Source organism: Notolepis coatsorum (genome assembly GCF_963971535.1).
Source record: "Notolepis coatsorum genome assembly, chromosome: 10".
Classification (NCBI taxonomy): Eukaryota; Metazoa; Chordata; class Actinopteri; order Aulopiformes; family Paralepididae; genus Notolepis; species Notolepis coatsorum.
In genome coordinates this window covers 23819508-23835596 of record NC_140174.1, presented here as the reverse complement: position 1 = coordinate 23835596, position 16089 = coordinate 23819508, and the positions used below count along the sequence as shown (strand labels likewise).

The following is a 16089-nucleotide window of genomic DNA, read 5'->3' as shown; positions in this document are numbered from 1 at the left end:
GAACCCCCTCTCCCCCTTCCTCACTCACGGCCAATCCCACCCCCGCAGAGCGAGCTTCCCCCCACAGATACTTCTTCCATCTTCTTCTTCTTCTTCGGTCGTACAAAGAGCACACGTACGCGTCCCCGGTTGTTTGACCGCGTCGAGAGACGGTGTGGGGGAGAGAAGAGGAAGTGCACTAATAGTGAGTGTTGGTTTGGAGGAAATGGCGACGGCAATAAGCGGAGGATGAGGAAACGGTGTAGCTATGACCAACTGAGCATCTTTTTGAAAGACTGAAGTAAAAAAAAAAAAAAAAAGGCTTCTATTTTATACACTGCACTTTGAGTAGAACATGAACCACACAATACATACATGTACATATAGAACTGAGTGAGTGACAAACACACAAATACCCTGGAACAAAGCGAGCTCTGAGTCACGGGAGCTCTCGCACATACAATCCCCCCCCCCCCCCCCCTCCCCCAGTTAAGACCTTGTTCTCGCCGAGTTTGACCCTCTTCGCCGCGGTCCCACGATGATGTGCGAAGTGATGCCCACCATTTCGGAGGACGGGCGCGCCGGAACCGGTGGCCCCTCCTCCCCGGCCGGGACCGGGGGCTCCGGAGGCACGGAGGGGGGAGGGGGCCACGCCGCCGGCCGGGAGCCCAGGAGCGGAGGCGACGAGGGGGGCAGCACGGCGAACCTGGAGTCCCTGATGGTCAACATGCTGACGGAGAGGGAGAGGCTTCTGGAGAGCCTCAGGGACACCCAGGACTGCCTGGGCACGGCCCACCTGCGGCTCCGCGACCTGGCCCACGAGAAGGAGTCCCTGCAGAGGCAGCTCACCATCGCCCTGCCACAGGTACAGTTGCCCAAGTGTGTGTGTGTATGTGTGTGTGTGTGTGTGTGTGTGTGTGTGTGTGTGTGTGTGTGTGTGTGTGTGTGTGTGTGTGTGTGTGTGTGTGTGTGTGTGTGTGTGTGTGTGTGTGTAGGTGTGTGTAAGTGAGTGTGTGTCTATTTGGAGGAATTATGAAAGCACTTATTCACTGCCAATATCAAGTCTTAAAGGGGAATGCCACCCATTTTAAGAATTGACACAGTTCTCCATCGCCCTGCCACAGGTACAGTTGCCCAAGTGTGTGTGTGTGTGTGTGTGTGTGTGTGTGTGTGTGTGTGTGTGTGTGTGTGTGTGTGTGTGTGTGTGTGTGTGTGTGTGTGTGTGTGTGTGTGTGTGTGTGTGTGTGTGTGTGTGTGTGTGTGTGTGTGTGTGTGTGTGTGTGTGTGTGTGTGTGTAGGTGTGTGTGTGTGTGTGTGTGTGTGTGTGTGTGTGTGTGTGTGTGTGTGTGTGTGTGTGTGTGTGTGTGTGTGTGTGTGTGCGTGTGCGTGCGCACGAGTGTGAGCGTCTATTTGGAGGAATTACGAAAGCACTTAATGTATTCACTGCCAATATCAAGTCTTAAAGGGGAATGCTGCCCATTTTTAGAATTGACACATGTTCTTCCTGTGTCCCAGGACCGTTCAGTCAGTACTTGTGAACATGCACCGCTCTCTAAACCTAGACACTAGAGAGAGAACCCTCCAATCAGTGAGGTAATGGATGATTGTGGACATCGAGGGCTGCTTCATAGACAATGAATGGCACGGCTAGAAGGTCTGAACCCTTTTAACTATACCACACTACCAAAGGGTTAACCCTTTCACTGCGACAACACATGAGGTTAACCCTTTCACTGCCACATGACAAATGGTTAACCCTTTCACAACCACACTACATAAGGGCAACCCTTTCGCTGCCACACGACAAATGGTTAACCCTTTCACAACCACACTACAGAAGGTTAACCCTTTCACTACCACACTACAGACGGTTAACCTTTAAGTGGTTTGGGTGTAAGAGCTCACACGAACATGTTATGGTCTCAAAAGGTCAGAGCCACATCCATGTGGACATCTATGCCACATCTATGGAGCAGCCACAGATTTGACATCCCAGTGACATCTCCGATTGGAGGGTTCTGATTAGGGATGTCCGATATTATCGGCATTAAAATGTGATATCGGAACATATCGGTATCGTTTTTTTTTTTTTTTTTTACATTTCTCTAACCTTTATTTACCCAGGCAAGCAAGTAAGAACAAATTCAGATTTTATTTATTGTCAAAAGTATGCATAATGTTGTGTTAATTCCACAACAAGAGATATGTAATGTTAATTACCTGAAATTATTCCATTATTTGGGGGGGGGGGGACCGTGCATATATCGGTATCGGTTGATATCGGTTGATATCGGTATCGGAAATTAAGAGTTGGACAATATCGGTATATCGGTATCGGTAAAAAAGCCAATATCGAGCATCCCTAGTTCTGATCTCTGATTTCTAGCTTTAGGAATTGACCCGCGGGCACGCCGGGCACAGGAAGAACAGTGTGAATTATTTTAACAGGTGTCATTCCCCTTTAAGCTTTAAAGGGTGAATTCAGAATTCTGGACCCCTAGCCCTATTTCCTACTTACTGTACCAGTGATGTTGTCAATCGATAAGAGTCCTTTCTCGACACAATCCGTGCTGTTCTTCATACCGGATACCCTGCAGGTTAGTTAGCCACAAAACTAATGCAAAGTCAACGGGCGCCGCGCTCCAGTAGTCTGTACAATCCCTGAAATAAACGTGCATATATATGTGCCAAACATGTGAAGAATCTAGTTGCTTACATGTTACACGTGCCTCTTGGTATCAGATTATTATTCTTATCATTTGTGTTATTTGTATTATTATTGGGGACATTCTCAGATATTGATACTGTTCTAGCCTGTTATCGGCCCGATATCTGATACCCTGTTCTAGCCTGTTATCATCCCGATATCTGATACCCTGTTCTAGCCTGTTATCATCCCGATATCTGATACCCTGTTCTAGCCTGTTATCATCCCAATATCTGATACCCTGTTCTAGCCTGTTATCATCCCAATATCTGATACCATGTTCTAGCCTGTTAGCGGCCCGATATCTGATACCCTGTTCTAGCCTGTTATCATCTTGATATCTGATACCCTGTTCTAGCCTGTTATCATCCCAATATCTGATACCCTGTTCTAGCCTGTTATCATCCCAATATCTGATACCCTGTTCTAGCCTGTTATCATCCCAATATCTGATACCCTGTTCTAGCCGGTTATCATCCCAATATCTGATACCCTGTTCTAGCCTGTTATCATCCCAATATCTGATACCCTGTTCTAGCCTGTTATCATCCCAATATCTGATACCCTGTTCTATCCTGTTATCATCCCAATATCTGATACCATGTTCTAGCCTGTTATCATCCCAATATCTGATACCCTGTTCTAGCCTGTTATCATCCCAATATCTGATACCCTGTTCTAGCCTGTTATCATCCCAATATCTGATACCCTGTTCTAGCCTGTTATCATCCCAATATCTGATACCCTGTTCTAGCCTGTTATCATCCCAATATCTGATACCCTGTTCTAGCCTGTTATCATCCCAATATCTGATACCCTGTTCTAGCCTGTTATCATCCCAATATCTGATACCCTGTTCTAGCCTGTTATCGGCCCGATATCTGATACCCTGTTCTAGCCTGTTATCATCCCAATATCTGATACCCTGTTCTAGCCTGTTATCATCCCAATATCTGATACCCTGTTCTAGCCTGTTATCATCCCAATATCTGATACCATGTTCTAGCTTGTTATCATCCCAATATCTGATACCCTGTTCTAGCCTGTTATTGTCCCAATATCTGATACCCTGTTCTAGCCTGTTATCGGCCCGATATCTGATACCATGTTCTAGCCTGTTATTGTCCCAATATCTGATACCCTGTTCTAGCCTGTTATCGGCCCGATATCTGATACCCTGTTCTAGCCTGTTATCATCCCAATATCTGATACCCTGTTCTAGCCTGTTATTGTCCCAATATCTGATACCTTGTTCTATGCCATTATTGTCCCGATTTCTCATCAGCGCTGGTATCAGTGCAACCCTACAGTAGGAGGAATGGGTGTGTTTTAAGTTGTGAAACTTGCACCGTGTGTGTGTGTACAGTATGTCAACATGTGTTTATGTACATACTTGTGTTGTGCCCTTTGAGTTGGAACGCAAGTGACAATTGGATGTGCATAAAGCCAGGAAGTAAGTGTGTGTGTGTGTGTGTGTGTGTGTGTGTGTGTGTGTGTGTGTGTGTGTGTGTGTGTGTGTGTGTGTGTGTGTGTGTGTGTGTGTGTGTGTGTGTGTGTGTGTGTGTGTGTGTGTGTGTGTGTGTGTGTGTGTGTGTGTGTGTGTGTGTGTGTGTGTGTGTGTGTGTGTGTGTGCCTGTGCATGTGTGTGCATCGTCAGAGCAGTGAAGCTAACTCATGAGACAGTATAGCCTTTGCAGTGACAGTTCACGTGGAGAACGGTTAGAAACAACGGACGAACAACGGACGTCACATACAACCCCCTCTGCTTGTTGGAGAGGCCCTTTAAGATGAGTAAAGTTAAGATAAGATAGGATACGATAAGATAAGATAAGTTAAGATTAGATAAGATAAGATAAGATTAGATATTCCTTTATTGACCCCCTCAGGGAAATTCGGGCGTCATAGCAGGGTGGGAGAGGGTAGGTACAGCAGGTATGGCCAGGGTAATAGTAGAAAGACATAAATATAGGCAATACAATTAGTTCTGAATATAGAAATATGAGAAAAATAAACAGTGTAAACAAAGGTGCAGATGAGGGTCTGTATGCGGTTATATTATACGTTACAATAAATATAGGCAATAACAAATTTGAATCTGAATATATACTAGTATGAGTAAGAGTAAAAGTAAACAGTATACACAAGGTGCAGTATTACACAAGGTGCAGTATACACAAGGTGCAGTATACACAAGGTGCAGTATTACACAAGGTACCCTAACTGGCGTGATATATATAGTCCGTGCAGGTTTCGGTGGTTAAGAGTCAGACACACTTAGTGGTCAGACATTTCTAATAGTTCTCGAGTTCTGCAGCCGTTCGTTTTCCAGCTGCTGGCAGCAGTCCGTGCCCACGGTTGTGGAGCCTGGGCCCTATTCCCCGTACCTGGTTCAACTAAGTCGATCAAGAGTCCCATTATCCAGATTCAATTAACCCGATGTTTGAAGCCGGGATTTTCCTGTTCCTCGAAGGTGGATTCAGTCTCGTTAACTCGAACCAGACTTGAGACCCAGGATAAGTGCGCGCGGCCGCTTCAGTTGAAAAGCCAGCAAGTATCGATAGCAGAAATCCTGATTTTCTAACGGCATTGATTGATTAATTGATTTAAAACTTTATTAACAGATTGCAGTACGGCTCAATAGCCTCGCCGACAAGTTAAATGCATAATCTATAGGCTAATTTTAAGTCCCTCATTACCCCAATCAATCAGATTATATTTCTTTAAACTTGCCTGCTGGCAGTAGGTTTATGGAATGGATAATCAAATGAGATCTTGCTAGCGAAAATAATTAGTTCAACTGTTTCAGAATAAGGATACGGCTCTCTTACCCATTGATTGATGTATGGTGGATGTTTTACTTATCTGCACTGTGGTGTGACGGTTTGTCGTTTTGACTTTCACGCAGACGACCCGCGTTCGAATCCCACTTCTTCTAGTCTTTTTCTTCTTTTTGCAATGTAGGAATAATTCAATTTGGTGCACGTTGAGAGCTATATAAAGAATGACATCCTCAATGCATGTAGATTTATAATATTTTAACTTAAAACTAGGCTACTTTTGCGTATAATCATTAATATTATATTCCAAAAAAATTATATTGGAAACGCGGGGTCTCGAACTCGGGTCGCCCGCTTGCTAGGAGCGAACACTGGCCGTTGCACCACTGTGCCAGACGGGATATATCCATTGTGTATCCATCAATGCACAAGAGACCCGTGTTTCGAATATTTTTTTTTTAATGAAGTTTTATCTCTTTATTCTCAAATGCATTAATGTGACGTCAACGGCTCATTCAATTTCTCAAATCCGTCAAACAGCGCATCTCATCAGACATTTTAATCCCAGTTACAATATCACAATAACGTGTGAGTGATGATACAATTCAACAATCCTCAGAGTCCTCGTAATTCATAATCCACAAAAACCACAATCCACGCATAGACACTTCAATTTTATGCTTGAATGAAACACAATCCGGGCGCTCCGTTAAGCAAATCTACAGCGGAGAATATATGAAACTAATCAGAGCCAAACGGCCGATAGGTTTCATTAATTAAAAATATCCCCGCGGGATTCACATTTGCAATGCGCCGTTATTAAAATAACCACATGCAGCGTGTATCGCACTCCGAGCGCCGTATATGACGTGCATTATTTTATTTAGGACAAAGTAAATCTATAGGCTGAATATGATTTATTATCAGCATTTAGTTCTATTATTATACATTTCAAAAGCCCCCTCTAGGAAAACGAAGCACAGAAACATAATTCAGAATGGTATAATGCAGATCTAGACTGTGAGAATCATTTCAGGAAGCGAGCTGGCATTTCTTTGCGGGGGCGTGGCCATGGTTCATCCAGCTAACTGAATTTAACCCTGCTCTCGACCAGGCTCAAACTTTTTGATCTGTTGTCATGGTGATTTAGACAATCGAGCGTCGGGGAACAGAAAGGTCCGGCTTAAGTCAGGCTATGCTGGAAATTATCCGGCTAACTCAGTTAGCCAGGTACGGGGAACGGGGCCCCAGATGTCTCAAACGTGGGTCAGCATTTTTCATCCCTGCATTTCATAGTCACATAATTGTTGTTTCAGTCGAGCCATGTAGTGGATGACTTGGAGGACGACACAGTTGTTGTGGTTTGTTGTTGTTGTTGTTGTTGTAGTTGTTGTAGTTGTTTGTCTTTGTATATTAATCTTATTGGTCCTTTGGTGGACATCTGAATAATAATAATAATAATAATAATAATAATAATAATAATAATAATAATAATAATAATAATAATAATAATAATAATAATAATAATAATAAACTTGTATAGCACCTTTGATACACGAATTACAGCCTAAAGTGCTTCAGTAATGTCAAAATAGACATAACAGACAAATAGGCATAACATTTGCATAAAATGGGCATAATTATAGACAGGCCTAAAATTTGCAGAGAATTTAGATTAAAACCTCCCTGAAAATTATAAATAGATAATCATTCAAATGTATTAAAAAAATAAGATTGTGATAGATTTCTGTGTTAAAATGTCCAACCCCAAGAGGCATTCCTGCACAGGTCCCACCCACCTCCAGGGTCCGCCCCTGTGCACAGGTCCCACCCACCTCCAGGGTCCGCCCCTCTTGTGTTGGGAATCATGCTAAATACAAGCAATGCATGAAGTGCAGACATAGAACGAGTACTAAAATAGACAGAATAAGACCAGTTCAATAAAACAGTATCTGAACATGCAGTTATCATCACCATAGTCACTCAAATCTTTGAATGTACTCTATACAGTATAATATATTTGGATGGATACCACTCTTGCGCTGCTGACACCAATACTGAGTGCTAAACCTGAAGTAGGCCTATTCTCGAAGTCAACTTCCTGTCTGTTGTTGCTACGCAACTGCAGCGTGGGGGGGAACTGTCCAGCCTGGTACATTGTGTACGCTTCATAAGTGGAGAAACGGATTGTTAAAGCGGCAAATTAAAGACAATCAAGCGGAATTTTCTTCGGTCCTTCACAATGCCAAAGAGCTGCTGTGTTACGCGTTGTACTAATGACAAAAACAGAAATCCAAATCGCAAGTTTTATACCATCACGGAGGAAAAAGTGTCTGGCAGCTAACTTTAGCTACGTTAACCTAGACAAATAGCTACATGCTGAGCTAACGTCAACCACATCATATCGAACCGATAGGAGCTTATCCCATCCAATCCCACGTGGATGTTTGATCGGGTAGTGGCACACGTGGTACCACCACGTAAGATTAGATAAGATAAGCTCCTATCGGCTCGATATATATGATGTAACCAACGTTAGCTCAGCATGTAGCTACCACTACCACAACACCAGAATCAGGGGGAGCAGGAAAATGTGTCTTTGTGGCAAAATGCAGAAAATCAACTCGTTTACTTTAAGTAAGTTTCAGTACATGGTTCTTGGTGTCGGATTCTAGCATTGGGAGAATTCCCAGGCGCTCGTGCCTTGTTTTAGCCCGGTGTATTGGCTCAATATAGGTTACGATGCGAACACCGGTGTCGCTCAGACCTTGCAGGAGAGCGAGTGGGATGGATGTGGTTGAAAGAGACACAGAATTCGGGTGCAAAGATCTGAAACTGCAAGCTGAGATTGGAAGTCATGCAGTCGTGAACACAATGGGTATATTATGCACACATGCATACAGAATTGAGCCTCTAATACTCGGACACCCATCGCTCAGTCATAATTAGATTCAGATTCAGATTATTTTATTGTCACAGCTTTTTTTAAATGTACAGACATTCGAGAAAAACGTGAGATGCTTTGTTTTTCCCGGCTCCTCAACCGTAGTAGTTTGGTAGACAACACTACACAACGATCTATACAATAGAAGGTAGAAAACGGTATATTTTATCAGCTGAATATGTATTACTCTTCCTTATTACTCTTCCTCACATAATTATTCCGTTGTGTTGTTGATCGCTGTTGATGTAAATCCAACACTGAACATCCCATACTGTAGTGTCGTCGCACATTATTTTATTATTTTAAAACGGGTATGAGTGAAATATTTCCTCATGTGTACATAGAAGTACATCGAAGCACATGGAAATACTTCACTCCGTATGTCATACAGAGACATCGGTAGATGAACGGAGTCAGTGTGAGATGAAATAGAGGGACGACAACAAGGGGACAAGAGACGCTAACTGAGAAGCTGACCCCCATCCAAACAAGGAACAATCCCAGAAGGCCGAGAGCCAATGGACCCACTGTGTCACCATCTGTATAGATCCCTTTCTCTCCTTCTCTCTCTCTCTTTCCCTCTCTTCCCTCGCTCTCACAGGCCCATTGCGTTTTGTGTATTCTTCTTCTGTTAATGTATTATTATTATTATTATTATTATTATTATTATTATTATTATTATTATTATTATTATTATTATTATTATTTATTATTATTATTATTATTCTTTTTTTTAATATCTGTTTTGATAAGTAAAAAGAGTCGTCTTGACTGTAGGTAAAGGCAGAGCATCGTGTTTAGCATTGTCAGTCAAAAAGGGCAAGCACCTCAAAACTCAAGCCGTAGATGTCTTTGCAGCACAGAAGCAAGGAAGGAATCAATGATCATGGCTTCGGTTCCAAGAGTGTTACAAAATTAAATGTATTCATTTATTTGTATTATTATTATTATTATTATTATTATTATTATTATTATTATTATTATTATTATTATTATTATTATTATTATTATTATTATTATTATTAATAATACATGTCTGCTGTATTCCCGCTTGTGTTGTGTATTGTCTAAAAAAATTACATATCGACGCTGTGTTTCTTGGGTCCTCTGTTGTGCATTCCAGTGCACTGCCATTGTGTGACAACAGTGTGATGTAATCCATCCATGAATGTGAGTTCACAGCGCAGGCAGAGCTCCAGAGTGGTTGGTAGAGCAAACTGTGTCAGTCACTTACGCGATCATTATGCGTGTGTTTACACCACGCGCGTATTCCCTCATTTCTGCTCTCAGCTGTTTGTCGAACTGTTTCTGGCAGATAGGTTTGGTGGTGATATATATATATATTTTGGAGTGTTCGGTCTTGGTGTTGGTGAATGTCTCTCTCGCGCGCGCGTGTGTGTGAGATGTAAATATGCGTCTATGTATGTAAGTGTGTGCACGCTTGTTTTGTGTGTGTGTGTGTGTGTGTGTGTGTGTGTGTGTGTGTGTGCACATTGATGTGAGTGTGTGAATATGTATGTGTCCTAGTTGTGTGTGTGTGTGTGTGTGTGTGTGTGTGTGTGTGTGTGTGTGTGTGTGTGTGCGTGCATGCGTGCGTGCGTGCGTGCGTGCGAGATGTAAATATGCGGCATGTATGTAAGTGTGGGCATGATTGTTTTGTGTGTGTATATGCACATTTGTGTGAGATGTGAGTGTGTGAATATGTTTGTGTGTACTTGTACGAGTGTGTGTGTGTGTGTGTGTGTCTGTATGTATGCAAGTGTGTGAATATGTACGTGCGTCTTAGTTTGTGTGCGTGTCTGTATGCAAGTGTGTGAATTTGTGTGTGAGCGTGTGTGTGTGTGTGTGCGTGTGTGTGTGTGTATGCAAGTGTGTGCATTCATGTGTGCAAGCAGGTGTCCATGCAGAGCGACAGTCAGTTTTAAACTAGTCCACACTCCCAGAGTTAATAACTGCAGGTCTTTCTTATCCACATCCGTGCAGACGACCAAATATAGGCCCCCTGCTGTGCAACAAACCTATCTCTACAAGCCTGTTTGCATTGCCCCATCTCCCTCCTGAACGCAGCGCGCGCGCGCGTGTGTGTGTGTGTGTGTGTGTGTGTGTGTGTGTGTGTGTGTGTGTGTGTGTGTGTGTGTGTGTGTTCCACAGGAGTTTGCTGTGTTGACCAAAGAGCTGAACGTTTGCCGGGAGCAGCTCCTGGAGCGGGAGGAGGAGATCGCTGAGCTCAAGGCGGAGAGGAACAACACGCGTGTAAGATGTTTCAAGCGGCCATTTTGACTGTTAGTGGTGTGACAGCACTCTCTCTCTCTCTCTCTCTCTCTCTCTCTCTCTCTCTCTCTCTCTCTCTCTCTCTCTCTCTCTCTCTCTCTCTCTCTCTCTCTCTCTCTTATCTCTCTCACCCGTCGTGGTCACGTGGGCGTGACGCCTGCTCCCTCTCTCGCCTCCACCTTTTTTTCTCTCCTCCTTCCTGTTTCTTCTCCTTCGCATCTCCTTTTCATCCCGCCGCGCCTCCCTCCCTCCCTCCCTCTCTCTCTCCTCGGTCGCCCCGATCCCGCTCTCGACTCTCGTCTCGTAGACCTCTCGTATGTCCGGTGGCTGTTCGCGTCTCTCTCTCCGGAATCTCCCGTAGTTATATAGAAGAATTAATGGACTATTAATAGACGGCTCCTAGCTTTTGTCTGTGTCTGATTCAAGTGGCAGGTAGCCTACAATCGCTAGCCAAGAACGAGCTTAGCATCGCAGGTAGATAGGGTCACCCGACGAGGAGCATGTCTATGTTCCCACAGCCCTATGTTCCCACAGCCCTATGTTCCCACAGCCCTATGTTCCCACAGCCCTATGTTCCCACAGCCCTATGTTCCCACAGCCCCATGTTTCCTCAGTTTAAAATGGGGGGGGGGGGGGGGGGGGGGTTGGGCAGCAACACGTTATGTGCATTAAGTGGCCATACCTGAGCTGTGGGGATGTAGGCCTGAGGGAAGATGGGGCCTAATTTGTGGTACAATCCTTGTGGGAACATTAGGCTTAATTTTGATGGGGGGAACATTTCTTGGGAATATTGGGATATATGTGGGAATATAGGGCTGTAGGAACATAGGGCTGTATGAATATTATAGGGCATTAGGAAGATACAGTAGGGCTGTGGGAACATAGGCCATTGGGGACATAGGGCTGTAGGAACATAGGGCTATAGGAATATAGGGCATTGGGAACATACAGTAGGGCTGTGGGAACATAGGGCATTGGGAACATACAGTAGGGCTGTGGGAACATAGGGCATTGGGAACATACAGTAGGGCTGTGGGAACATAGGGCATTGGGGACATAGGGCTGTGGGAACATAGGGCTATAGGAATATAGGGCATTGGGAACATACAGTAGGGCTGTGGGAACATAGGGCATTGGGAACATACAGTAGGGCTGTGGGAACATAGGGCATTGGGAACATACAGTAGGGCTGTGGGAACATAGGGCATTGGGGACATAGGGCTGTGGGAACATACAGTACTGTAGGGCATTGGGAACATAGGGCTGTGGGAACATACTGTAGGGCATTGGGAACATAGGGCTGTGGGAACATACTGTAGGGCATTGGGAACATAGGGCTGTGGGAACATAGGGATGACCCCACCGACGTCACCATCCGGTCATTTAGTACTATTTAGCAATGTGGCTCTTAAAATTAGGCTATATAACATATTATGTTCTTTGTGTAAGAAATAATTTCTACCTCTCAGCCCACATGCAGTTTAACCGACAAGATGACGGGAAAGGAAAACGCTGTAAATCCTTTCGCTACATGTGAAGAGGTCTATTGTCACTCTTCTCCGTTCTTTTGCATCGTTGTCTCTCTCTCTCTCCCTCGCTCGCTCTCTCTCTCCCTCACTCTCTCTCTTGCTCTCTCTCCCACGCTCTCTCTCTCCCTCACTCTCTCTCTCTCCCTCGCTCTCCCACTCTCTCACTCTCTTTCTCTCTCTCTCTCTCTCTCTCTCTCACACTCTCTCTCTCTATGTCGTTCACTCCCGCTGTCCCCCCTCATCCTATGTGTCCATATCTCTTGTCCTCCTCCCTTATCTTACTTTTGTCCTCTTTGCTGCCTCTCTCTTAAAGGGGAACTACACCCAATTCCTAGAACTCACATGTTATTTCTCTGGTCCAAGACTGTCCAGAAGTATTAGTGAGAGCAAACTGCTCTCTCCCTGCTCCAAAAAACTGGAATGCTAAAAGTCAAACTTGTGACATCATCAAGTACTGTATATAAGTCTGGAGTCTGGTCAAAGTGACACTGAGAGCACCCAGGGGGACGTTCGGTCTATACTGACACATTTTCTGTTTCGGAAGTGGTAACACTACCATAGAATGAAGCTCATTTGAGTTTAGAAACTCAAACATTCTCCTGGCCAGATAAAGTCACGTTCTCAGTCTACTGAACTCCTGACCTAAATTGTATTTGATTAGCCATGTTTTAACAGTACATTTGTATCAACCATGAAGATTTGACCATGTGCATGATTAACCCCTTAACCACCACGGTAGCAAAGTGCATAATACGTGCATAAGTACGAAGGTTAGTCGTTTTCAGATATTGATTGAAGAAGTGTGTTTTTGGTCGCGTTGGGGCTGTCCTATCTTATCCCCCGCTTGCTCTCTCCCCCCCCCCCCAGTTACTGCTGGAGCACCTGGAGTGTTTGGTCTCCCGCCACGAGCGCAGCCTGAGGATGACGGTGGTCAAGCGTCAGGCCCAGTCTCCGGCAGGCGTCTCCAGCGAGGTGGAAGTCCTCAAGGCCCTCAAGTCCCTGTTCGAGCACCACAAGGCCCTAGACGAGAAGGTGGGTGGGAGCGAGGGGCCGTCGCAGTGCAAGGCTCGATGTTGTTTTGATTTGGAGAAATTCATTCCCTCTGAGTGGGTTTTAGTGTTGTCACGACGATACCAACATTTTGACTTTGATACTAGACTAAGTATCACGATACTGGTTCTAAAACGATACCACGGCAAAAACCTAAAACATCAGGATGTAATGGAGTATAATATTAGATGACAAAACATGGGAAATTGTTTATAAAAATCGTTTTATTAATAGAATAACAGAACATATTTTGATGCTGTTTTCTTTTCAGAAATATTTATATATTCATATATTATATTATATAAATAATATATATACCGGTATATATATATAATATTATATTCATAATATTCAGAAAGAAGTATTGTGTTACAGCTGCTGAGCTATATAGCTAATCTCCGTTTGGCTACTTAAAATCAGCTGACACTGTTGAAACGCCCACTACGCAAAGCTTGCACTCTCACTCACACACACACACACACACACAACACGCACACACACGCACGCACGAACACACACACACACACACACAACACACACACACACACACACACACACACACACACACACACACACACACACACGCACGCACACACGCACGCACGCACAACACACACACACACACACACACACACACACACACACACACAACACACACGCACGCCACACACACACACACACACACACACACACACACACACACACACACACACACACACACACACACACACACTATTTTAACGGCTGGGTATCGCAATAGTTTTCTAGCATCGGTGTATCGTGCAACCCTGGTGGGTTTCCTATATACCATTTCTCCATTCCAGAATATCATGGTTTTCCCTGGGCCACTCATAATATTACACACACATTTCAACTTGTTTCCCCATATTGTACTGTGTGTATTCTCATAGTGGCTGAGCGATATGACTCTCAACTGGGCCATGTTGCTTTTCTGTCTCATTCATTATTAAATGTTTTCGTCGTCCGCGGTTAGTGGGCTAGGTGGCCGCGTGCGGCACAACCCAAAAACATTAGGTTGAAGTGCTTAAAGGTGCTGTAAGGGTATTTATTTGTTAAATATAAGTTGTCTACGTGTTAAAATAATAGCTCTACATTCCGAGAGCTCCGGTTTTCCAGTAAACAGAAGATACACTTTATCCAATCGGAGAGAGAACTCCACACTGAAAATAATTGTCTGACACAAATAAGAAATAAAAACTAGTTTTAAGCAAATATGCGCTCACAGGTAAAAAAAATAACCTGCCAGTGCAGTAAGCAAATCTGGCTTGGCAAGATTTCTTGAATTAAGAAAAATCTAGGGTTCTCTCTGATTGGATAAAGTGGGAAGGATACCAGGAAATGTATTTCCTGTTTACTGCTGAGGGACTGGGAGACCAGTGTTACTGACCAAACACTCTATATCAGTAATGGCTATTGGAATGTAGAGCTATTTATCACTTATTAAAAAAAAATCATTAAAAAAACACCACTTACAGCACCTAATAAAGGTTCAGCAGAGGTTCTCCATCGCACGGCAGGTGCTGCCAGTTGTAGCATGTTGTTCAGCTGACTAACGAGACAGAACATCAGTACTAATCGACCACAGGAGAAAAGTTACATAATGTACATTATGTTATAGCCATGTGTGGGGGGGGGGGGTGGGGGGGCGACAGTGGCTCAGGGGGTAGAGCGGTCGTCTGGTAATTGAAAGGTTCCCGGTCCGATTCCGGCTCCTCTCGGCAGTGTGCAAAAGTGTCATTGAGCAAGGCGCTTAACCCTAACGGCCCCCGATGAGCAGGTTGGCACCTCGCATGCCCTCCGGCCGGGAGTGGAGGGATGAATGAATGTGAGGCATGAGTTGCAAATCGCTTTGGATAAAAGAGATATATAAATGCAGTCCATGTATAGCCATAATTATTTACTTATTATATAAGTAATATATTTTTATTTCATAAATAAATCTTGGTCCCCTTTCTCTGTTAGGCCGTTATTGTAAATAACAATTTGTTCTTAAATTGACCTGCCTGGTTAAATAAAGGTTGAATAAAAAAGCTTGATAATAAGAAGCCCCACTAGTGAGTGCGCTGCGAGCGCCTCCCTGACCCTGATGCGCATCATGCCTCCCTAACGCTGGGACCGAGAGCGACCGACCGACCGACTGACCGACATTGCCGTCCTCAGAGCCCCTGCGGAGTCTCTCTACAACCCATGGTTGCACTCATTTGTGGAAAGTCAATAATATGGGAAACGTTTTATAGATCAGTCGACAATATTCCATGTATATTAGTCGAGGAAGAATTCCTTTAGTTGAGGATGGCCATATACTAGCGTAGATAAGATAAGATATTCCTTTATTGATCCCCTTGGGAAATTTGGGCGTCATAGCAGCATGGGGGGGGGGGTACAGGTATGGGCAGGTAATAGTAGAAAGACATATATAGGCAATAAAATTGTATCGGAATGTGAAAATATGAGATAAAAATAAACAGTGTAAACAATATAATTAACTCTTAATCTAAAAATAGGTTTTGTGTATGTTAATTGAATATATATGATATACTGCAGCTGTGGTCATTAGCATATATTTTGTCACAGCTGCATAACTATTACAAATAAATAATTAGATTGACCAACTATAGCGTTTCAACAGCTGAAGACGCAGAGATAATAATGACCGTGAATTTGTTGAATTTGGACATAGGCACAAAAACGAAGAGATTATCTGGGTCTTTGGGCGACAGTGCAGTCGTCTGGCAATCCGGAGGTTCCCGGTTAGATTCCCGCTCCTACCGGGCAGCGTGTCGATGTGTCCTTGAGCAAGACACTTAACCC

At 44.0% G+C, this 16089-nt stretch overlaps 1 protein-coding gene across 1 annotated transcript in view; it reads left to right on the top strand.

Moving 5' to 3' along the window:
• The first annotated feature begins 288 nt into the window (after window positions 1–288).
• LOC311235499 (liprin-alpha-3-like) overlaps window positions 289–16089 on the top strand; it is a 62859-nt gene continuing 47058 nt past the window's right edge. Inside the window, exons 1-3 of the mRNA XM_084322967.1 lie at window positions 289–844; window positions 10559–10660; window positions 13075–13239. Of these exons, the coding sequence (XP_084179093.1) occupies window positions 518–844; window positions 10559–10660; window positions 13075–13239 (594 nt within the window). The 5' untranslated portion in view covers window positions 289–517. The remainder of the gene's footprint in view (window positions 845–10558; window positions 10661–13074; window positions 13240–16089) is intronic.